At 34.7% G+C, this 24,740-nt stretch overlaps 1 protein-coding gene across 4 annotated transcripts in view; it reads left to right on the forward strand.

The window, feature by feature from the left end:
* The window catches only part of NBEA (neurobeachin), an 816,964-nt gene that overhangs the window by 202,280 nt on the left and 589,944 nt on the right, over positions 1 to 24,740 (forward strand). For all 4 annotated transcript variants that reach the window (XM_016197269.2, XM_016197275.2, XM_087814370.1 and 1 more), the window contains one exon: positions 23,963 to 24,071. In XM_016197269.2, coding sequence (XP_016052755.2) covers positions 23,963 to 24,071 — 109 coding nt within the window. The remainder of the gene's footprint in view (positions 1 to 23,962; positions 24,072 to 24,740) is intronic.

Here is a 24,740-nt window from a genome sequence, read left to right on the forward strand (position 1 = left end):
ACAAAGCTATAGTAATCAAACAGTGAAATTGGCATAAAAGCAAACAGATACAGATCAGTGGAACAGAACAGAGAGTCCAGAAATAAACACATGCATATTTGATCAGTTGTATGACAAAGGAGCCAAGAACATACAATGGGGAAAAGGATAGTTTACTCAATAAATGGTGTAGTGAAAACTGGACAGCCACTTGCAGGAGAATGAAACTAGACTCCTATCTTACATAATACAGAAAAGTCACTTTAAAATGGGAATATATCCAAAGGAAACAAAATCACTTCTGGGAATATATCCAAAGGAAACGAAATCACTACCTCACAAAGACATGCACCGCCAAGTGCATTGCAGCATTATTTACAAAAAGCCAAGACATGGAAACAATCTGTCTACATTTTCTTTATGCATTCATCTATCGATGGCCACTTAGGTTGTTTCCATGTCTTGGCTATTTGTAAATAATGGTGCAATGAACTTGAAGATACAGATATCTATATATAAAAAACAGAATGTTATTCAGCCATAAAGATTAAGGAAATCCTGCTATTTGTGATAACATGGACAGACCTTGAGGACACTATGCTAAGTGAAATAAGTTAGAGAAAAACAAATACTGTATGATTTCACTTATATGTGGAAACCAAAGAAACCAGATTCAGAGAAACAGAGTGTAAAAAATTGGTTTCCACAGGCAGGAAGTGGGGTGTGGAGGAAATGAGTGAATGCAGTCAAAAGATACAAGCTTTAAGTTATAAGATAAATAAGTTCTGGGTATATAATGTTCAGCATGGTGACTATAGTTAAGAATACTGTATTGTTTATTGGAAAGTTGCTAAAGAGTAAATTTTTTAAGTTTTTATCACAAGAAAAGGAAATTCTAACTATGTGAGGTGATAGTTGTTAAACTTACCATCTTTTAATATACATATAATATACATATATCAAAGCATGATGCTCTACACCTTGAAAACTGGGGTGGGGGGTGAGAAAAGTTGATGGACAGCTCTAACAAATGTACCATGCTGGTGGGGGATGTTGATAGTGAGTGGAAGCCATGAGTATGTAGAATATATGAGTCCAGGGTATATATGGGAACTCTTTTTGTACTCTCTGCTCAATTTTGCTATACCCCTAGACTACCCTAAAAAATAAAATCAATTTTAAAGAGTGTGTGGAGGGGAGAAACTGTAGACAAATAAGAAAACCAAGAAAAATGTTTACTTATTTGGGGTGTGAGGGGAATAAGGGAGGGATTGAGTTGGGTATGAAACTTCTGCACCTTTTGATTGTCATCATTTAAATTTTATTTTTAAATATTATATTAGATTTAGGAGTACAGCATAGTTACTAGACATTCATATAATTTATGAAGTGATCGCTTTGATAAGTCTAGTACCCGTCTGACACCATACATAGTTATTACAATATCATTGACTATAATTTCCTATGCTTTCCTTTAAGTCCCAGTTATTGTTTTTGTAAGTGGCAATTTGTACATCTTAATCCCTTCACCTTTTTCACCCATTCCACCAACTCCCCTCCCATCTGGCAATCATCAGTTTGTTATATTTGTCTATGAGTTTGTCTCCATTTTGTTTTTTAACCCAATAAAAGTATTAAATATTTTTAAAACTAAGTAATAAAAACTGGTAGGCCAATGTTTAAATAAACCAAAATAAACTTTAAGACAAAAATGTTAATGAGGCTAAAGAGGGGCACCATGTAATGAGAAAGGTACAGTTTACCAGGAAGATAAAACAATTTCAAATGCACATGCCCTTAACAAATAGGTGAGATATAGAAAGAAAAATTTTCTAAATTTGGAAGAGAAATCACAATAATTTTTAAAGTTTAACATGTTCCTTCTTTTAAACAAGCAATAAATAAAAAAAACAGTATAAATTTGAGGAGAAAAAAAATCTGGTGGCTTAACATACACATTTTCTCAAACACAAACAAAACTGTAAATAGTATTCAAATTAAGCCATAAAATTGTTTCCATAAATTTAAATACATTATTATCATCCAGAAGACTTTTCACTCACAGTGCAATTAAACAAATCAGTGATTAAAAACTGAAACTCATAGGCACAGATAGCATAGGCTACCAGAGGGAAGGGGGCTGAGAGGAAGCTAGTAAGTGGTAAAGAGGACCAAATATATGGTGATGGAAGATGATTTGTCTTCGGGTGGGACACACAGTGCAAAGTGCAGATCATGTATCATGGAAATATTCAGTTGAAACCTACATAATCTTATTAGCCAGTGTCACCCCAATACATTTAATTAGTTAAATAATAAAAATAAATTAAAATCAAACTATCATAATGGAAATATACATATTTCAAATAACTCATAACAAAAAAATCATTGTGCAAATTATAAAATATTTGGCATTAAAAGATATTGAAAATTTTGTGTTTATACTTCTGAGAGTTAATCTAAGGCGCATTGGATGCAATTTATAACCCTAAATATTTATATTAAAAGAAGAAAGGTAGTTTGCCTTTTCCCCCTAGTTTCTCAGTTTTATGCTGAATGTAAGGGTAGTTTAACATCAAGATATTTTTTAACATGATCTACTTATTAACATATTAAAGAATAGCTGTATAATTATAATGGTACAAAAAGTGCGTTTGATAAAATTCAGTGCCTATTTGTCATAAAAAATTTTAGGAAGCTGCAAATAGAGAATTATTATTTTTTAACCTAATAGTGTATAACTACCCAAAACATACCATAGTCCTATTTAGGAATGTAATGTTAAAAGCATTCTCTTTGAATAACGTAAATGAAACCCTGTTTTTACCACTCAGGTTCAAGATTGTATTGAACAATTCATTGGCATTTATAGAGCATTCCACCTAAAGACAGCAGAATTTTTTTCAAGTGCATATGCAGCATTCTCCAGAATATATTATGGGTTGGGAAGTAAAACATCAAACAAATCTCAGTAAACCTTAAAAAACTGAGATAAGACAAAATGTGTTCTTTGACCACAACAGAATTAATATAGAAATCAATAATAGAAAGATATTTTGGAAATCCCTAGGTAGTTGAATAGTAAGTAACACACTTCTAAAGAACCCCTGGGTCAAAATTGAAATCAAAGAAAAATGGAATATAGTTTGATTTAAATAGAAGCAAACCTACAAATCTAGCAGTTTATTGAATCCTCGTGCATGGGAATGTAAAATGCTACAACCATGTTCCAAAAAGGTTTTCTTATGTCTTTAATGAATTCTTGCCATACAACCTGGCATTTTCATGATTATGTATCTACCCAAGAGAAATGATACATTAAGTTCACACCTAGATCTATGCATGAATGTTCTTAGTACCATTATTCATAATAGGCCAAAACTGGAAAGAACCCAAAATTTATCAATTGGTGAGTGGATAAACAAAATACCATATGTCCACACGGTGGAATAATGTTTCACAATTTAAATGAAACTACTGCCTGGCCGGGCGTGGCTCAGCGGTTGAGCATCGACCTAGGATCCAGGCGATTGGGGTTTGATTCCTGGTCAGGGCACATGCCCGGATTGCGGGCTCAATCAATGACTGTTTCATCATTGATGTTTCTATCTCTCTCTCTCCCTCTCCTTTCCTGTCTCTGAAATCAATAAAGATATATAAAAAAATAAAAATAAAATAAAATAAAATGAAACTACTGATGCATGCTATGACATTAATGAGTCCTAAAAACATTATGTTAAATAATAAAAGCCAGATGCAAAAGACTATATATTATATGATTACTTATATATGAAATGTCCAGAATTCAAATTAGTGGTTATGTGGGGCTAGCGATGGGAGTTGAGATTAACTTCAAATGGGCACAAGGGAACTTTGTAGAGTGATGAAAGTGTTTTAAACAGGATAATCGTGATGACCGCATGACTCTGTAAGATTTTTAAGAAAACACTGAATTATAAACTTATAAACTGGGAATTTTATGTATATTATACCTCAATAAAGCTAATACAATTTTGAAAAGCAAAATTAAAAACTCTTAGGAAATGTAGGATAATAGTGTCATCACCTTGAATTAAGAAAGTGTTTTTGAAACAATAAGCAGTCAAAATCATCCAGGAAAAAGTTGATAAATTTGACGATTAAAGTGAAAGATGTTTTAAAAGATACCATAAAAAAGTGAAAAGACAAGCTACACAGTGCAAGAAGATATTTGTGGTTTATCTGGAATACACTGGACTTGTATCTTGAACATATGAAAAATTATGGGAACAAATAAGGAAAAAAAAAAACCATTGGAGCAAGAATAATATAAACAGTCAGTTCACTTGAGAGGAAACCTAAACTGGAAGTAAACATGGAAAGATGTTCAACTTCAATTGCAATCAGGAAAGTGCAAATACTTTCCCAGCACTGCTCATTGTAGGGGCTTTCTTTTCTGCAGTGCATGTTTTTGGCTCCTTTGTGAAAATTATTTGCCCATATACATGTGGGTTTATTTCTGGGCTCTCAATTCTGTTCCATTAGTCTGTGTGTCTGTTTTTCTGCCAAAACCATGCTATTTTGATTATTACTGCTCTGTAGAATAATTTGAAGTCAGGTAGTGTGATACCTCCTGCCTGATTCTTTTTCCCAAAATTGCTTTGGCTATTCAGGGTCTTTTGTGTTTCCATATAAGTCTGATGATTTATATGTTCATTCTCTTTAAAAAAATGACATAGAAGCATAGATCAGACTGACGAATGTCAGAGGGATGGAGGAGAGTGGGTGGGTGGAGGGAGATAGATTAACCAAAGAATTTATATGCATATATGCACAACCCAAGGACATGGACAATGGTGGGGAGAGGGCCTGGGGAGGGGGATGGGATGGGGTGGAATGGGATGGGATTGGGGAGAAAAAGGGACATCTGTAATATTTTAAACAAAAATGAACAAAACAAAAACAACATATTACTGGTATTTGGATGGAAATTGCATTAAATTTATACATTGCTTTGTGTCACATGGATATTTTAACTAGTTGATTCTTCCAATCTAGAAATACGGAATATCTTTCCATTTCATTTTGTCTTTTTCAGTCTCTTTTAATAATGCTTTTAGTTTTCAGTTTATAGGCCCTTCACTCATATGTGAGATATAAAACTGAAAGTAACAAACAAACAAGAAAAACACACAAATAAAAACTCAAAGACACAGACAGTAGAATGGTGGTTACCAGAGGGAAGGGGGATTAGGGAGTAGTAAAAGGTAAAGGGGGCCAAATATATGGCGACTAAAGATGATTTGATCTTGGGTGGTGGGTACACAACACAGTATACTGATCATGTATCATAGATATATACACTTGAAACCTTTATACTCTTATTAATCATTATCATCCCAATAAATTTAATTAAAAGAAATGCAAATAAAAAAAGTTTCATTTAATGCCTATTAGGATGGCAAACTTTAATTTCTTAAAAAAATTTTCTTAATTGTTAAAAATATTACAGATGTCTCCTTTTCCCCCGCATTAACCCCTTCAAAACTTTAAACTTGTTCCCGGCCGGGCGTGGCTCAGTGGTTGAGCATCAACCTAGGATCCAGGCAATCAGGGTTTGATTCCCGGTCAAGGCACATGCCCTGGTTGCAGGCTCGATCCCCGTCACGGGCGTGCAGGAGGCAGCCGATCAATGACTCTCTCATCATTGATGTTTCTATCTCTCTCCCTCTCCTTTCCTCTCTCTGAAATCAATAAAGATATATTAAAAAAAAAACAAAACAAAACTTAAAGAAAAACAAAAAACTTTAAACTTGTGATGGTATAAAATGTTGGTAAGGATATGCATAGAGAACCTTTTAAATTACTGGTAGAATTGTATAATTGATACAATCATTGGAGACACTGGAGAGCGCTTTAATAATTGTCAAATAGATGAAAATTTTCATGCTCTGTGACTCAGCAATTCTCTGTTTAATATAAAGAAGCTCTTATATGTATGCATAAAAGTTCAGTGTGACATTGTTGGTAATAATGAAAAATTGGAACAAACTAAAGAATATCAGTAAGCTAACAGATAAATTAGTTATCATCATACAATTGGAAATATTCAGCTTTGAAAATTAATTACCAAGAGTTAACTTTTATAAAACTAATATGAAGCAAAAAAACAAGTTGCAGAAGGATGTAGAATAATTATACCATTTATTTACACTATAAAATTATGAAAAGAAGTATAACAGCATAAGCACTCTATCTTTCCCAGAATTTGAATAATTGAGTAGATAATATATAATGATATAGAGAAATTTAGTATATATTCATAGAACTTAGTAGATGTATGTTCAGTTTTACATCTTTTGAGAATATATTTCATGGCTCTAGAACACTTAAACATATATCTATTTATCCTTGGCCATAAAATGAACAATGTAGAAAAGTAGATTATTTTATTGACTACCATTTCCTGACCATAATGTAATGACATTAGAAATTTAAAAAAAAAGAAGTTAAAAATAAATCTCAAGTTCTTAAATATTAAATCTTTTTTTTTTTTTTAATATATCTTTATTGATCTCAGAGAGAGGAAAGGAGAGGGAGAGAGAGATAGAAACATCAATGATGAGACAGTCATTGATCGAGCCCGCAACCCGGGCATGTGCCCTGACCAGGAATCAAACCCTGATCGCCTGGATCCTAGGTCGATGCTAAACTGCTGAGCCACACCCGGCCGGGCTCAACTAAGTCCTTAAAAATTAAGGAACATTCCCCAGTATCCCTTAGTAAAAAGAATAAATAAAAAGAGAATCAGAAATTATCTAAAATTACCTATGCATTATAACAAAACTTACTCAGAAATAAATACTTCCAATACTGAAGAACAGTTTAAAAATTAGAGGAGTGTATACTCATATTACATTAATTAAAGGATAGCAATGTAAGCTAGGGAGCACAAATTAATAAAGATGATGTCTAGCATCAACAAAATAGAAAATAAGACAAAAATTCTTGAAAGGATCACTAACTATAAAGCTAATTAAAAAAATAAAAATAAAGTTTTTATTGATTTTAGAGAGAAAGGAAGGGAAAGAGAGAGAGAAACACTGATGAGAGAAAAACATCAATTGGGTGCCTCCTGCACAGCCCCTACTGGGGATCTAGCCTGCAACTCAGGGATGTGCCCTGGCAGGGAATCGAATGGGTAACCTCTAGGTGCATGAGATCATGCTCAACCAGCTGAGCCACAACAGCCAGGGCCTAAGGTAATTTTTTGTAGTAATCAATAAGGTGGGTAAAACTTCTCCATACTTCATTAAGATAAAATGGAGAGATTTGGAATGGAGACAAACTTTTAGAATTATGGGACAGAATATAAAATTAAAAGAAAATATATTACTTTTTGGCAAAATGGAATAGATAATTTTTTAGTTCTGGGTAATAAAATCATTTTGTTCCAGATATTTTTAAATGGTTATTTTATGTCTTCTCCATACATATACATACTACTTCCAACAAATAAAATGTGGAAAGAGTAATATCAAATTATTAATAAACAAGGTAAATGCACAGGAGCCCAAAACATTCTCTGTTTTGCTTACCTAGTAATCATTACTGATATTTCAACAAACCTGTCCTCTTGTTCCTTAATTCATAGTTGTGTTTTGGTACAGTTTCCCCATAAACATTGATAGATATATGTATTGTTGAATTCATATAGCTTATTCAATTTTAGCCTCAATGTAAAAAGTTGAGGAAATGTAGCTTTAAACTTCAATCTTCCAATTGTCCTAAAATACTGAAGAAGATTAAAAAGCATAATAATGTCTAATAGTTGAGAAATGATTATTACTATAGAATAATATATAGAACAATAGCCTAAAATGCTATTATTTTCAATTTATTAGAAAATAAATAAAATTATAAATTATTTCATGAAAAATGTTTAGTAACTATAGTAAATGAAGACTGTATCATGTACTTTAATGGAAAGACTCAGTTATATAAAGGTAGAATTAAAATAAATCAATTGTTAACATAATGTAGTTTTGGAGAAAATTTTAAGTTTTATTAAAGTTTTTTAAAAACTTCTACAAAGCTAACTCAGATGAGGAAATAAGTAAAAATGTCAATGAAAGATTAAAAAATGAGTATCTATTGTGATAGTCTAGTAGACTTTATACCAAGGCAAAAGATAAAACAGATGAATAGAACCCCAGGAACAAATACTAATTAATGCATGTATGCTTAGGTACTAGCAACATGATTAGAAGGTGAATTACCCAATAATTGACAATGGGAAATTGTTTAGTTGCTGAATTGGACAGACAGAAAGTACAGAAGAATCTTACCCCAAACCATGCCCCTTTCTTCTTCTCACCCCGTGCTCCTCAGCCCCCCAAAAACACACACATAAATATCAGAGAATATTTGGAATTGTGGACTTCCAAGTCAGTTTAAAAAGAGATGAAAGAACTTCTTTTGTCCAAACCTAATGAAATAAATAGTAAATAATAAAATAAGAACTTTTTGCCTGGCTGGTGTTTTCTCAACAGTTGATCATTGACCTATGATTCAGGAGATCTCAGTTCAGTTCCTGGTCAGGGCATATCCCTGGCTTAGGGGCTTGATCCACAGCAGTGGCCGTGCAGGAGGCAGCCAGTCAATGACACATCATTGATGTTTCTTTTGTCCCTCCCTTCCTTTCTCTGAAATCAATAAAAACATATTTTTTTAAAAAATTGGGACTTCTCCCTCAAATAAATAACAAATCAGATATAGCCAGATTAAGAAAGCTGCATAACTTAATGCCCTCAAACAAAGAATAGCTAAAGAAAAACCATATTTTTTATGTGACTTCATATGTATCCTTAACCCATGCTTATGCCTGCACATTCAGTAGAATTCTTAGATTTATTCTACAATGGAGTGATAGGAACTTATTAAGTATCCCTATTTTCTTTTGCTTCTGACTTTGGGTGGATGGAAATAGTTCTTGGAGAGGCATGGAGAAGGAACAATTATGGCTGACATTCTGTGATGAAAGTCGAAGTTCCAAGTTTTTAGATATTAAATACGAGGATCAATCCAAAGCCTGAGACAATTTCTCTGTGAGAATGAGATGTAGCCCCTTAAGTAGACTGAACTATATTAGAGAATATTTTTTTTTAAGTTGCCTCAAAAAAAGGAGTGGTACTGATGCTCTAATAACAGCTGCACACAACCTCAGCTGTTCTTTTTCTGTTCAATGAAAGCCTTCAGACCTCAGAAAAAATAGAACAGGAAATGCTTATCCCTGAAAACTACCTCAGACAACAAAGCAAACAAATTTCAACTTGGTTAAAGAGAGAAGATGAGAAGTACACAAATTATATAAGAATTAAGAATAAATACTATACAATAAAATAGGACATATAAATGGCTAAGAGACATATGAAAAAATGCTGAATATTGCTAATCATCAGAAAGATGCAAATTAAAACCACAATGAGGTATCATTTCACACCTGTCAGAATGACTACTATCAACAAGTCAGTGAACTACAAGTGCTGGCGAGGGTGTGGAGAAAAGGGTACTGCTGGTGGGAATGCAGACTGGTGTGGCCACTATGGAAAGTAGTATGGAGTTTCCTCAAAAGATTAAGAATTGACCTATTTCACCCAGTGATCCCACTTCTAGGAATATATCCTAAGGAACCCGAAACACTAATCACAAAGAACTTATGCACCCCTGTTTTCATAGCAGGGCAATTTACAATAGCTAAGATCTGGAAACAACTCAAGTGCCCATCAGTAGATGAGTGGATAAAAAAGCTGTGGCACATTTATACCGTGTAATATTATGTAGCTGTAAAGAGGAAGGACCTTTTATCCTTTGGCACAGCATGGAGTGAACTAGAAAGTATTATGCTAAGTGAAATAAGCCAGTCAGAGAAAGACAAGTACCACATGACCTCATTTGTATGTGGAATATAATAAACAAAATACACTGATGAGCAAAGTGTATCCAGAGCCATAGAAGCATGGAACAAACTGAGGGATCCCAGAGGGAAGGCGGGAGGGGGATGTGGGTGGGGAGAGATCAATCAAATAACTTGTATGTTTATAAGCATAACCCATTGACACAGATACTGGTATGGGGAAAGCCTGGGGGTGGGTGGGTGCGGGGTGGAGGGGATCAGTGGGGATAAAAGGGGACATCTGTAATATTCTCAACAATAAAGATAAAGAAACATTTAAAAAAAATAAAATATACAAGCATAAACAAGATGAAAAAAATATGACAGAGAAATTGCACTAATATGACACTACAAAAGGAGAGAGAAAAAGTGAATAAAGGACTGAAGAATTTGGTTCAGAAGAACACATATAATAAGGAAAAGACGGTAATAATGTTTTGACGTATAAAATGAATTTCAAGAATATAATTTCAGTAAGTTCTCAAAGATAATAACAAACAAAATGAGATGAACAGGAACTTGAAGAGTTAATTAAACATACTGGTGGGCCAGTGACATACAGAAGACAATGTCTCTAAAGATAACTGGAGTCTTTGAAGAGGGGAATCTAACAAGTGATACAGAAAGTACTCCCATGAAATAACTCATTTGTGTACAGAAAAAGCACATGATCTAGGAAAGTATCATAGAATGATCAATACTGAATACAGTATGTAAATTGAAGTTTAGAGATTAAAAAAAAGAATTCCTATAATCATCTAGGAAAGAAAGGCACCTTCATCTGGTTAAACATTGACTTGCCTCAGACTTTTCTATAGCTAAAATTCAATGCCAAAAGAAGTAGTTCAGTGTCTACAAGTTCTAAGAGAACATGCAACCCAAGAATGTTACACCCTCCCTGCCAGGTTGTTAAGAATATAGACAGTAAAGTAAAAAATCAGAAGACAGCCTTTTTGATCTTCTCTTGAATATCTGTCCATTTGAGAGATGAGTCAAAAGAGTGAAACCAGAAATGATGAAGACAAAGTCAAGGAACTGAATTTAAAATTGACCAAGACCTGCCCGGCCAGGCGTGGCTCAGTGGTTGAGCATTGGCCTAGGATCCAGGAGATCATGGTTCGATTCCTGGTCAGGGCACATGCCGGGTTGCGGGCTCAATCCCCAATCGGAGGCATGCAGGAGGCAGCTAATCAATGACTCTCTTATTGATGTTTCTCTCTCTCTCCCTCTTCTTTCCTCTCTCTTAAATCAATAAAGATATATTTAAAAAATAAAAATAAAATAGAATAGACCAAGACCTAACAACTAATATATAACAGCCTTAAGATGAACATAATCTAAGTGTTTTAAACCTTGATAATGTTCAAATAGCAATGTAGGTCACAAAAATTGAGAGGTGACGTAAAGTGTAGGAGTGCTAATTGTCTGTTTTTCATTTAAAGGAAAAATTAATACTTTCCGAAACTGAAATGTTTAGTCAAAATATATTATCATTTCACTCTTTTTCTTTTCTAAACTTCATTGATAATTAAAAAAAAATAAATTGTATCTTTTTGGGTGAAGAAAGTCACCTTAATCTCAAAGTTTAAAAAAAAATTAGTTTCATGTCCATTTCTTTTCTTAAATATTAATAAAATTATATTTGTTGCTTTTTATTTAAAATAAGAAGTAGGTGGCTTCCAGTCAAGATGGCAGTTAATATAAATGTGTTACTTGCCACCTTCCACAACCACATCAAAATTACAACTAATATACAGAAAAACCATCATTCAGAATCACCTGAAAGCTAGTTGAAGGGAAGTCATACAAGTGTCTCCTCACTGGTGAATTGGGAGGGTGGATTCAGATTGTGAGTAAAATTGAAAGGATGCATTAGACTGTAGTTTTAATATTCAGTTCAGCTGTGAAACCCATCAGAAGTGGCAAGTGGAGTACATGTCAGAAGAAGCAAAATAAATTGAGTGATTGAGTGTATTTGCTTTAACAGATATTGAAAAGTAGATTACCTGCTATATTATTCCCAGCACAGATGACTTCTTTTTCTCTTCATTAGCCAGAGATGACTAATTTAAATTTAGAATCTGATTTTAATTTAAAATAATATTTCCATTAATAACCTATTCATTGCAGAAACCTATTATACTGTGTAACAGTTGTTTTGGAAATTTTATGTAAAATTAAAGCTATCAGTATTTTACAGGTGTTTTAATTAGACATTTTTATTAACAGGATCAGTGCAGAAACTAAAATCAAGCCTTTAATGTTTTGTAGACCATACATTTTTGAAGTGAGAGTCCACCAGGGTCCTATTAACTGTACATTTGCAAGATTTCATTATTTTTACCTCTGACGATATGGGAAAAATCTTTTAGAAGCTATTGGGACAGATTTATGCTTTTATGTACTTGGTTACTACAGCTGTAAAATGAAATCTCATCTGATAGCATGGATTATTCTCATGTTAAACCCACCAAAATGAAGGAGACTAAGTAGGTAATGATTTGCCTAGTGTATTTGCATACTGTGATTATCCTGGACCTGTACAATTGTTTTACAGGACTCTTGGGCATTGAATTGTTAGCATATAATTATACGTCATTGTAGTATTCACCTTATTGAAGCACACACTGATGCAAATGAGCTTCGGATTTGATGCTTGTTTAGAGATCAACTTGGTCTTAGATGGGAGGGAGCAAATTTAAATAAATGGTAGCTCTTCTCCTCCCCCAAAATAAAATAAAATAAATAAAATAGTAATAAAATAGAATAATAAAATAAAAATAAAATAATAAAATAAAATGAATAATAAAATATATAAAATAAAATAGTAAAATAAAATAAAAATTATGATCCCATTAGTACACATTTCTCCTGTAATTCCTTCTTTATTTGCTCTCCTTTTCCTTCTCCTCCCTCTCCTCTTCATGAAGTGGTTTCTAATGATTATCATTATTATATTCTCGGTAGAGGAATTCTAAAACTTTCTACTTTATTTCCCTACTCCGCTTGCATTTCTATGTTATGTATTATTTAACAAAACCAATGTAATTATAATGAAAAGTTAGTTAAAATAAAAATTGCTATAGGAAAAAGAATATGGAATATTAACAGATCACTAGATGGAGATGGTTTTTCCAACATCAACTTTAAGTGAAGAAATGACAGGGTTAAAATTTAATAGATTTTATTCAAGACAATTAAAAACCACTTCTATGCCAAAAAAAATAACAACCCTTGAAATTGAAAATGTGGAAAATGTTTGTCAATTATTTGGTGAAGGAATAATGTCCTTTATATTATTAAGGTTCTTATAATCAGTAAGAAAAAGGTGCCCACACAGAGAAAAAAAATGGTCAGAAGATGGCATAAGGCAGTTCTTGGAAGTAGTGTAAATGGTCAAAAGACTTGTGAACATTTGTCAGAATTTCAATTGTTGAAGCCACTGGTAAAATGTATTTATACTTTGATGATGGGAGTTTGAATATACATATTTTGAGAGGTTTTAAACTGCAAAGTCTCAGAATTAAATATGCTTTTACCACATCATTTCAGTTACAAGAATTTATCCTAAGGAAATAACCCAGATATATAAATAAAGGCACAAAGTTTTGGGTAGAGAAAAATGTAAGTAACATAAATGGCCACAGTAGTGAATAGATTATTATGCTATTTTCTTTTCAATTATATCAATCAGTAAAAATTTAAGTCAATATACTGATTTAAAGAATACAAGCTACAAATTACCTTATACAGAATTATTTTCATTGTATTTATATCATTATATTTGTGTCATCTTCATAGTAATCTGGAGTAACACAAACTGATACTTAAAATTATTATCTCTGAGTTACAGAATTATAGGATTCTTATTTCTTTTTACTGTCCCAACATATTTCTGAATTTGTTCAAGAAGTATTTCTTTGATAATCAAAAAAAAGCTTGTTTGCTTTGTGAAGAAGGAAATTAGAGTATGTTCCCAATGGAATGTTTAGTAAGCTAACCTAGTGGAACCTAGGTTTTTCAACTTATTTTGTTGCAGAGTCTCTTCTAGAAGCAATTTATTAGAAAATTCAATCATTTTTTTCCCCATTAGAAAGACTGTAATTGAATTAATCCATTCAAGACCCCAAATGATTCATTTCTTATATACAGTACAGGTCTAATACACTGTTTAATCTATAAACAAACACTTATTTTCCTAAATTTATTAAACCACCCCCTACTAGCTTTAAACAAATCACTTTCAGCACTCCTTCCAGGTTGTCTTTCAAGGGGTGAGCATGTGGCATCTTTGCTTTTTCAGCTATCACTATCTCAAGTGCTTTCACTAGCTAACTGCTTTTCCTTTATCCAAATCAACAGTTTTTCTATCTCTTCAGTTGTCTTTGATCATTGTTTCTTCACACCCCCACCAATATTGGCACTGTTGACAGCCTTTTTATGTTTTAAAATTTGAATTTTTCACCAGAACCAAAAGGAAAAATACACAATAATATTCATAGCACAATTTCCTGAGATGTTAACAAGCAGGGTTTAGCTGTAAACTGACTTGAATTCTTTGTTGCCTGAGAGCCTCTTTTTGTCATGCTGATAAATCAGCATGAAAGGGTTGTCAGGTCCAGAACTGAAGGTTTATTCAACTACCTAGACTTTTTCCCCCCATGAATAGCTTGGTTGAAAACTGAATTGTTTGAGATGGGAGACATTCAAAAACCAAGGGTGACTGTAATAGTGTAATTGGTATGAGAATAAAGGTTACTGTTTTTTTTTGTTTGTTTATAAATGATTACACACTTAATCCAAGTGGGCAGAAATCCTATAAAATTCAGAACATAAAGCAAATAGCACTTAAAACCTGAAGTCTGTTTAGGTCTAAAAGTTTAGCTCGTTCAATATGTTAGCTTTTCCAGTGTATGCCCTAGTGGAGTCTTCATGAGCTGAATGCATAGAGTTTGGTCTTTTTTTTTTTTTTTTAAGTTTCTTTAACTTTATTGCTGAAAATATTGCAGATGTCCCCGTTTTATCCCCATTGATCCCCTCCACCCCACATCCATCCTACACCCAGGCTTTCCCCATACCAATGTCTTATATCCATGGGTTATGCTTATAAACATACAAGTTCTTTGATTAATATTTACCCACCAGACCCCCCTGCCCACCTTCCCTCTGAGATCCCTCAGTCTGTTCCATGCTTCTATGGCTCTGGATCCACTTTATTCATCAGTTTATTTTGTTTATTATGGTCTACATATAAGTGAGATCATGTGGTACTTGTCTTTCTCTGGCTTATTTCACTTAGCATAATACTTTCTAGTTCACTCCATGCTGTGCCAAAGGATAAAAGATACCTCCTCTTTACAGCTATATAGTATTCCATGGTGTAAATGTGCCGCAGCTTTCTTATCCACACATCTACCAATAAGCACTTGGGCTGTTTCCATATCTTAGCTATTGTAAATTGGGCTGCTATCAACATAGGGGTGCATAAGTTCTCTGTGATTGGTGTTTCGGGATCCTTACGATATAATCCTAGAAGTGGGATCACTGGGTCAAATGGTAGGTCAGTTCTTAGTCTTTAGAGGAAACTCCATACTACTTTCCACAGTGGCTGCACCAGTCTGCATTCCCAACAGCAGTGTACTAGGGTACCCTTTTCTCTACACCCTCACCAGCACTTGTAGTTCATTGACTTGTTGATGGTAGCCATTCTGACAGGTATGAAGTGATACCTCATTGTAGTTTTAATTTGCATCTTTCTGATGATTAGCGATGTTCAGCATTTTTTAATTTGTCTCTCAGCCATTTGTATGTCCTCTTTGGAGAAGTGTCTGTTTAGGTCCTTTGCCCATTTTTAAATTGGATCATCCTCCTTTTGTTAAGTTGTATGAGTTCCTTATATATTTTGGATATTAACCCTTTATCAGATGTGTTGTTGGCAAATATGTTCTCCCAAACAGTGGGCTCCCTTTTCATTTTGTTGATGGTTTCTTTTGCTGTGCAGAAGCTTTTTATTTTGATGCAGTCCCATTTGTTTATTTTCTCCTTAGTATCTTTTTCCCTAAGAGATGTATCAGCATACATATTGCTAGGAGAGATGTCTGAGATTTTGCTCCCTATGTTTTCCTCTAGGATTTTTATGGTTTCATGTCTTATATTTAACTCTTTTTTCCATTTTGAATTTACTTTTGTGTATCGTGTAAGTTGGTGGAGTAGTTTCTTTTTTTCTTGTATGTACCTCCCCAATTTTCCCAACACCATTTATTGAAGAGACTGTCTTTATTCTATTAAATGTTCTTGCCTCCTTTGTCAAATATTAATTGACCACAATGACATGGGTTAATTTCTGGGTCCTCTTCTGTTCCACTGATCTATATGTCTGTTCACGCTGTTTTGATTACAGTTGCTTTGTTGTATAGCTTGATATCTGGTATTGTGATCCCTCCATCATTGTTCTTCTTTCACACGATTGCCATGGCTATTCAGGGTATTTTTTGGTTCCATATACATTTTCGAAGTGTTTGACCTAGATCTGTGAAATATGCCTTTGGTATTTTAATAGGGATTGCATGGAATTTATAGATTGCTTTGCGTAGTATTGACATTTAATGATGTTAATTCTTCCAATCCATGAACATGGTATATTTTTCCATTTGTTTATATCTTCCTCTATTTCTTTTTTCAAAGAGTCCTGTAGTTTTGAGTATAAGTCTTTTACATCTTTGGTTAAGTTTATTCCTAGGCATCTTATTTTTTTAGTTGCATTGGTAAATGGGATCGCTTTTTTAGTTTCTCTTTGTGAGAGTTCAATATTGGTGTATAAAAATTCCATCAATTTCTGGCTGTTAATTTTGTATCCTGATACCTTGCTGAATTCATTTATTCAATTTAGTAGTTTTTTGGTGGAGTCTTTAGTATTCTCTTTTTATAATATCATGTCATCTGCAAATAATGACAGTTTTGTTTCTGTCTTTTCAATTTGCATTCCTTTTATGTTTTCTTCTTGTCTGATCTCTGTGGCTAGGACTTCCAGTACTATGTTGAATTATGGTGGTGAAAGTGGACACCCCTGTCTTCTTCCTGTTCTCAGGGGAAATGATTTTAGTTTTTGCCTATTGAGTATGATGTTGGTTGTAGGTTTGTTATGTTGAGGTGTGATCCCTATATTCCCATTTTGCTGAGAGTTTTTCTGAAAAACGAATGTTGGAATTTATCTAATGCTTTTTCTGCATATATAGATATCATGATTTTTGTCTTTCAATTTGTTTATTTGATGTATCACATTTATTGATTTGTGAATATTCTATCCGCCTTAAATCCCTGGAATAAATCCCACTTGGTCATTGTGTATGATTTTTTTAATATATTGCTGGATCTGATTTGCTAATATTTCATTGAGAATTTTAGCATCTATGTTCATCGGGGATATTGACCTGTAATTCTCTTTCTTTGTCGTGTCTTTATCTAGTTTTGGAATTGGGCTAAAACTGGCCTTGTAAAGGGAGTTTAGAAGTGTTCCTTCTGCTTGGATTTTTTGAAATAGTTTAAGCAGGGTAGGTGTTAATTCTTCTTTGAATGTTTGGTGAAACACCCCTGTGAAGCCATCTGGGCCAGGGCTTTTGTGTTCTGGGAGCCTTTTGATTACTGCTTCAACCTCATCAGTAGTTATTGGCCTATTTAGGCTTTCGGACTCTTCCTTATTGAGTTTTGGAAGGTTGTATTTTTCTAGGAATTTATCCATTTCATCCAGGTTGTCCAGCTTGGTGGCATATAGCTGGTCATAGTATTTTCTTACAATCTTTTGTATTTCTATTGGGTCAGTTGTTACTTCACCTCTTTTGTTTCTGATTTTGTTCATTTTGTTCCTCTGTCTTTGTTTCTTGATGAGTCTGGCTAAAGGTTCCTCAATCTTGTTTATTTTTTCAAAGAACCAGCCCTTGCTTTCATTGATCATTTGTATTTTTTTTTTTTAGTCATAATGTCATTTATTTCTGCTCTCATCTTTATTATTTCCTTCCTTCTACTTACTTTAGGCTTTTCTTGCTATTCTCTTTCTAAGTTTTAAGTTGTAGGGTTAAAGAGCCTGTTAGAAGTTTTTCTTGTTTTTTGAGGTAAGCTTGTAATGCTATGAACTTCCATCTCAGGACCCTTTTCAATGTGTCCCATAGATTTGGAGTTGTGTGTTCATTTTCATTTGTTTCCTGCAAGTTTTTTATTTCTTTTTTGATCCCTTTGGTAACCCATTCCTTGTCTGAAAACGTGCTTTTTAGCCTCCATGTGTTTGAATTTTTTTTAGTGTTTTTATTGTGGTTAATTTCTAATTTCATGCCATTGTGTTCTGAGAAGATGCTTGATATGATTTCAGTCTTCTGGAACTTGTAGAGACTTGTTTTATGTCCTAACATGTGGTCTGTCTTTGAGAATTTCCCAAGTGCACTTGAGAAGAATGTCTGTTTTGCAGCTTTGGGGCATAATGTTCTGTAAATGTCAATTAAATCCACTGGATCTTGTGTGTCATTTTGGGTCACTTGTTCCTTGTTGACTCTTTGTCTGGAAGACCTATCCAGACAAGTCAGTGGGCTGTTAAAGTCCCCTAGTATGACTGTGTTGCTGTCGATCTCTCCCTTGAAGTCCTCTAGAAGTTTTTTAATAAATTTAGATGCTCTTATATTGGGTGCATATATGTTTATCAGGGTTATATACTCTTGTTTGATCTCTTTAGTATTATTTAATTACCTTTCTTGTCTGTCGTTATGGTCTTCATTTTGAAGTCCATTTTGTCAGATATGAGTATCACTACCCCAGCTTTTTTTCATTTCCATTTGCCTGGAAATTTTTTTTCTATCCCTTCACTGTCATCCTGTGTGAGTCTTTTGTTCTGAGTTGGGTCTCTTGTAGACAGCATATATTTGGGTCATCCTTTCTTACCCATTCAGCCACCCCATATCTGTTTATTGGGGTATTTAATCCATTTACATTTGAGATTATTATTGAAAGATACTAATCTACTGCCTTTTTGTTTCTTTATACCTATGTTTCTCATTCTCTTTATTTCTTCTTCTAATTATAGCAGTAGATAGAGTAGTCTTGGTTTTAGATCCTTGTTTTGCATTACCTTTAATACTTCATGCCATTCCTTTCTGGCCTGTAGAGTTTCTGATGAGAAGTCACATGACAGCCTTATGGGGAGTACTTTGTAGGTAACAGATTGCTTTTCTCTAGCTTCATTTAAGATGCTCTCTTTGTCTTGGATTCTTGGCATTTTAATTATGACATGTCTGGGCTTGGGCCTCTTTGGATTCTTCTTGCTTTGAACTCTCTGTGCCTCCAGAACTTGTGTGCCTTTTTCCTTGACCAGGTTAGGGAAGTTTTCTGCCATTATTTCATCAAACAAGTTCTCTAAACCCTGCTTACTTTTAGCCTCCTCTGGCACTTTTATAATAGGAATATTCTTATGTTTTATGCTGTCCCACAGCTCCCTTAGACTGTCCTCCTGTTTTTTAATTCTTGGTTTTTTGGTCTCTGACTGAGTGATTTTTTTCTACCCTGTCTTCTAATTCACTGATCTGATCCTCAGCTTCCTCTAATCTGCTGTTTATTCCTTCCAATATATTCTTTATTTCTGCTATGTCATTCTTCATTTCTGACTCATCATTTTTCATAGTTTTCATGTCTTATTTAATGCTGTGGAGCAGCCTTACAGTCAGTATTCTGATCGCTATATCTGAGAGATTTCTTATCTCCATTTCATTTGGCTCTTTTTCTGGAGACTTCTTTCATTTGGAGTTTGTTTTTTGGTCTCCCCATTTTGGCTGCTTTTTTAGGTTTGTTTTAAATTGTTAGATGGATCTGCTCAGACTCTCAGTCTTTTTTGAGGGTCTCTGGTAGAGGCCAGTGTTAGATGCAGTTTGTGACTGCCCTTGAGAACCCTTTTTGGGGCTATCAACAACCCCAGGCTTGAGGTCTCCACTGCTGGACTGGGTGCATTTGGACAGGACCAAGATGCACACCAAAGTCTGCTTTTCTAAGGCCCTGGTCTCAAAGCAGATCAGGCACAGAGTCAAAGCACCCTGAGGTCTGTCTCTGCCTGCAGATTGACTAATCTGATTCTCTTAAAGAACCTTAAGCTGCAGAAGCTCCACAGGGTGGGGTGGCTGGTTGTTATCAGTATCTTAACAAGCCTCAGGCTGTAGAAACTCCTTCAGGTAGGTTGAGAGGTTCTCCAGCAGGGTGGGGCAATTGCTTCCCCATCAGGAAAAAGCTGAAAATTCGCCTCCTGAGAAAGATGTCTCCCACAGCCTGGGGGAAATACTCTCCCTAGACTCTCCCCACACAGCCCCAGTCCACTCTACTTCCCCTCCGCCAGAGCCCAAGGTGAGTGGCAGCACGCGAAACTTTGTGCTTGACTCTTTAAGATAGTGCGTGCTGTTCCAGTTGCCTCTCCCTAGCAGACAGAGACCCTGCTGCTTTACACAGCCAGATGTTTTGTGGACACCTTTCTCAGTTCTTCTGCTCTGAGCTGGGAAGCCCAGCCTGGGGTTTAGCTCCCAGAGTCCTCAATGGGAAGCCCCACAGCTGAGATATCCCTCTGGATCTTCAGCTGCTGCCTGTGGGAGCCCAGCCAGCCCTCTCCCCTCTGCACTTCCTACCAATCTCTGTGTGGTATCCACTTTTCCTCCTTGGTTATGAGGGTTCTCTCCAACTAATCTTCAGTTGGTTTTCAGGATTTTTTTTGTGTTTTAGTTGTAAATCCAGATTGGTCCTGGGAGAGTGTCAGTGTAGCTTCCACTCAGTCTGCTGCCATCCTGGATCTCTCAAGTTTGGTCTTTTATTAGATGGCCTGTGGAAAACAAATCATATGACACACCCACTTTTCAACTACTCTTGACTACTGGGCAGCAAAATTTATTGGCAAACATTGTTTTAAAGCAAACTTCAGGAGGAAGCAGATCCATATATTCTCCTGTGTATGCATAGCATTGTTCACATTCCCCCAAAGGCCAGAATTAAGTTCTATAAACATTTCCATTGTAGGAGATACTCAGGAGGACAGGAATTTCTTTAGTTGAGGAAATTTTAGTGGCACTGTTAAGACAGTACTTTGAGCTCTATCCCCAGAGCCACCAACCGTGGATTTGGTGTTGGGAAAATTAGGCAGGTACATACAAAAAAAAAAAATGAAACTAGACCACCAATTTACACTGTACACAAGAATAAACTCAAATGTATAGAAGGCTTAAGTGTAAATTATGAAACCATAAAAATCCTAGAAGAAAATGTAGGCAGCAAAATCTCAGACACCTCACATAGCTATATGCTTGCTGATACATCTCCTAGGGAAGGGAAACAAAGGAAAAAATAAACAAATGGGACCACCTCAAATTATAAAGTTCTGCACAGTAAAAGAAACCATCAAAATGAAAAGGAAGCCCACTGTATGGGAGAGCACATTGCCAATGATACATCTAATAAAGAGTTAATATCCAAAATATATAAGAACTCATACAACTTAAAAGGAAGACAATCCAATTGGACATACAGATGTCCAAGAGACATAAAAAAATGCTCAGTGTCACTGATCATCAGAGAGATGCAAATTAAAATGCAATGAGATATCACCTTACACCTGCCAGAATGGCCACCATCAACAAAGCAACATACAAATGCTGTCAAGGGTGGGGAGAAAAGGGAACCCTGGTACACTGCTGGCAGGAATGCAGACTGGTGCAGTCACTATGGAAAACAGTATGGAATTTCCTCAAAAAATTAAAAATGGAACTGCCATTTGACTCAGTGTTCCCACTTCTAGGAATGTATCCTAAGTATCCCGAAACACCAATCATAAATAATATATGCACCCCTATGTTCATAGAAACACAATTTACAGTAGCTAAGATCTGGAAACAGCCTAAGTGCCCATCAGTAGATGAGTGGATAAAAAGGTGTGGTACATTCATACCATGGAATACTATGCAGCTGTAAAGAAGAAGGATATCTTACCCTTTGAGACAGCATGGAGGGACCTGCAGAGTATTATGCTAAGTGGAATAAGCCAGTCAGAGAAAGATACCACATGATCTCACTCATATGTGGAATCTACTGAACAAAATATATCCAGGGACATAGAATCATGGAACAGACTGAGGAATCTCAGGAAAGGTAGGGGTAGGGGAGTAGGTAAGGTGAGATTAACAAAAGAATTTATAAGCAAATATGCATAACACATGGACACAGACAATAGTGTGATGAATGCTTGGGTCGGGGGAGGTTGCAGGGTGGAGGGAGTCAATGGGGAAGAAAAGGGGTGATCTGTAATACTTTGAACAATAAAGATAAATTTGAAAATTAGAAAATTATTCTAAATTCCAAATAGCCTGATTGAGATAACTGTTACCAGCTCTGTGTAAGAGGGATATATATCAAGGGATAGGCTTTGGCATGTACTCTTTCTTTATTAGGAGCAAATGAAAGTTTCAGTCCTCCTTTCCTTGGGTGTGACTTGAGTTGGCAGATACTAAACGCTTCACCTGTATAATACTATAATATCCATTGGTCCTGCTGTTTTTCTTTTAATGACCTGTTGACGTTTTTCAATCTTATTTAAGTGTTTTACAAACTCAACCATAAGACAAATGCCCAAGCTTCTCATGGGTTTTGGGTAATTCTTCTCTTTCCCTTCCTGGACTGAGGAGGATTGGGTTCAGGGAAACAGCTCTCATGTCTTTTGTTGTGCAGTGTGGAGCTTGGAGACTGATGTTTGGAAAAGAGAATTTCCAGGTGATTGGTATCTTGAAAAATAGTTTATTTTTTTAAAAAAAATCTGTATTAATTAACAATATGTGCTATAACAGACAATGTAATTTTAGTTACTTATAAAACTAGTAATTAATTTCTTATTCAGATAAAATCCAAGTGGGTATTCTTCAGCAGGCAGTTTTCTCCCAAGCTGTGAGCTAGTGACTCAGGCTGCTGCTTCAGTAATGTGTGTATGTTTTCATCCTATGGCTCCTGTGTTTTTGCCTTGGGGAAAGAGCAAGGAAGACACAGATGAGTGCTTTTTCTGTGGGCCAGCATAAAATTGGTTCTCAACTTTCCTGCTCACATTCCTCAGTTAAGTGATCACTCCTAGCTGCAGTGTATCTGTGGACTCAGACTCAGGAAGAAAGGAACAGGAGTTTGGCGGATTACCTAGTCAGTTTATGTCATAGTTGCCAAATCCAAATAGGGAACCATAGAAAATCAAGGTAAGAAATGAAATATATTGGGTTGGGAACCAAGATCCAGATCTTGAATTTTAAGAAAGTGGTGTGAATGAGAGGCTTGTAATAATTCTTTGATCTAGAGTTAAGTGTTCTAGGAGGCCTTCAATAGAGCCTTCTATCCTCATTTTGGATTTGGTGTGTGGGGTGGGGTGGGGTGGGAGAAGGGCTTTTAAATGAGCGAACAGTAAGTAACTATGTGGAAAGATGTGTTTGTTTATTTATTTATTTCATTTCATTTTTATTCTAATGACAGACTACAAATACAAGCAATCATGAATCCACTTCACTACGGTCAATTTTTTTTTTTTTTGCTTTGCAATCCCAACTTTAAGATAGAATACTCACTTTTAACTATAATTTTAAATGCTTGATATTAAAGTGTGTCATAGATTATTTTATAGACTTTCTATTTGGACAGAAAGGATTTAAAACTTATGTGATCTTATTGTTAGGGGAAACCAAAAATCTTAACCTAATAAAAATAACTCCTAAATAGTTATTAGAAATTTGAAAATAATAGCTGTCAACATTTATATAATATTTCACATTTTAGTTTGCACAGATATTTGAGAAGTGTTTAAATAGTATTCTTGGAACTTTAGGAGATACCTATACTATAAACTCATTTATTTTTGTAGATGCGCATTATTAAAAATTATTACTTATATGATTCTGTATCTGCATATAGATTGTACTTTTTTTGTACTTTTTAAAGAAATCTTAAAGTCATGAGAATAGAAAATTCAATGTGTTTTACAGCATTTTGTGTTTTTCACCTCTTTTTCTCCAGGAGAAAAGTTGAAATTATGCATACCCATAGTCTTTTCACTCTTCTTGGAGAAAGGCTGATGTTGCATACAAATACTGTGACTGTCACTACATACAATACGCTTTATGAGGTAAAAGTTTTAAAAATGTGTGATGACAATTTTAAATGTATGAAGTGGATACTCTCTATGGAATTAGGATCTGTTGTTGGTCAGTTAATTTAGAAAACCAGTAATCATTTTTAAAAAATGATACAGTTTTACATTTTATTTTGAAACATGTCCATGTACATTTATTTGGCAATTCTTTATGTCGGTCCAAGGGTATTTCTTTGAGTATGGGTTGGATGATTGGCTTTGCACAGAATTTTTCTTATGTAAACCACACAATCATTATGTATTATATATAGTTTTCCCTGCCCCCCCCCTTTCTTTTTCTAATATACAACAATTACCAAAATTAACCTGGAATTGATACTGGGAATGATTGTAGGTAAGAATTATTTGTAAAAATGATATCTTGAAGAAACTTTTTATTTCAGCATTTCAATTCAAAAATCTGTTTTTCATCATTTCTAATGGCCATGTAGCTTGGGCTCATTGTTTTCTATGAAATGCATGTGTTACCTCCCAAAGTAGCTGTTTTTATTTTTAAATACTAGTAAAATATTTGGAATGGTCTCTTATGGTAACCTTAATTCTGCTTCCCTGCAACTGATCTTCAGTGTCTCTAGTTCTTTTGTTTAGTGAGAAGATTAGCAAACTTCCAACAGCTGAACTTTTTGTGTAGCCAAAGTTCAG

This window comes from Miniopterus natalensis, chromosome 2 (assembly GCF_054644295.1).
Source record: "Miniopterus natalensis isolate mMinNat1 chromosome 2, mMinNat1.hap1, whole genome shotgun sequence".
In the NCBI taxonomy this organism is placed as follows: domain Eukaryota; kingdom Metazoa; phylum Chordata; class Mammalia; order Chiroptera; family Miniopteridae; genus Miniopterus; species Miniopterus natalensis.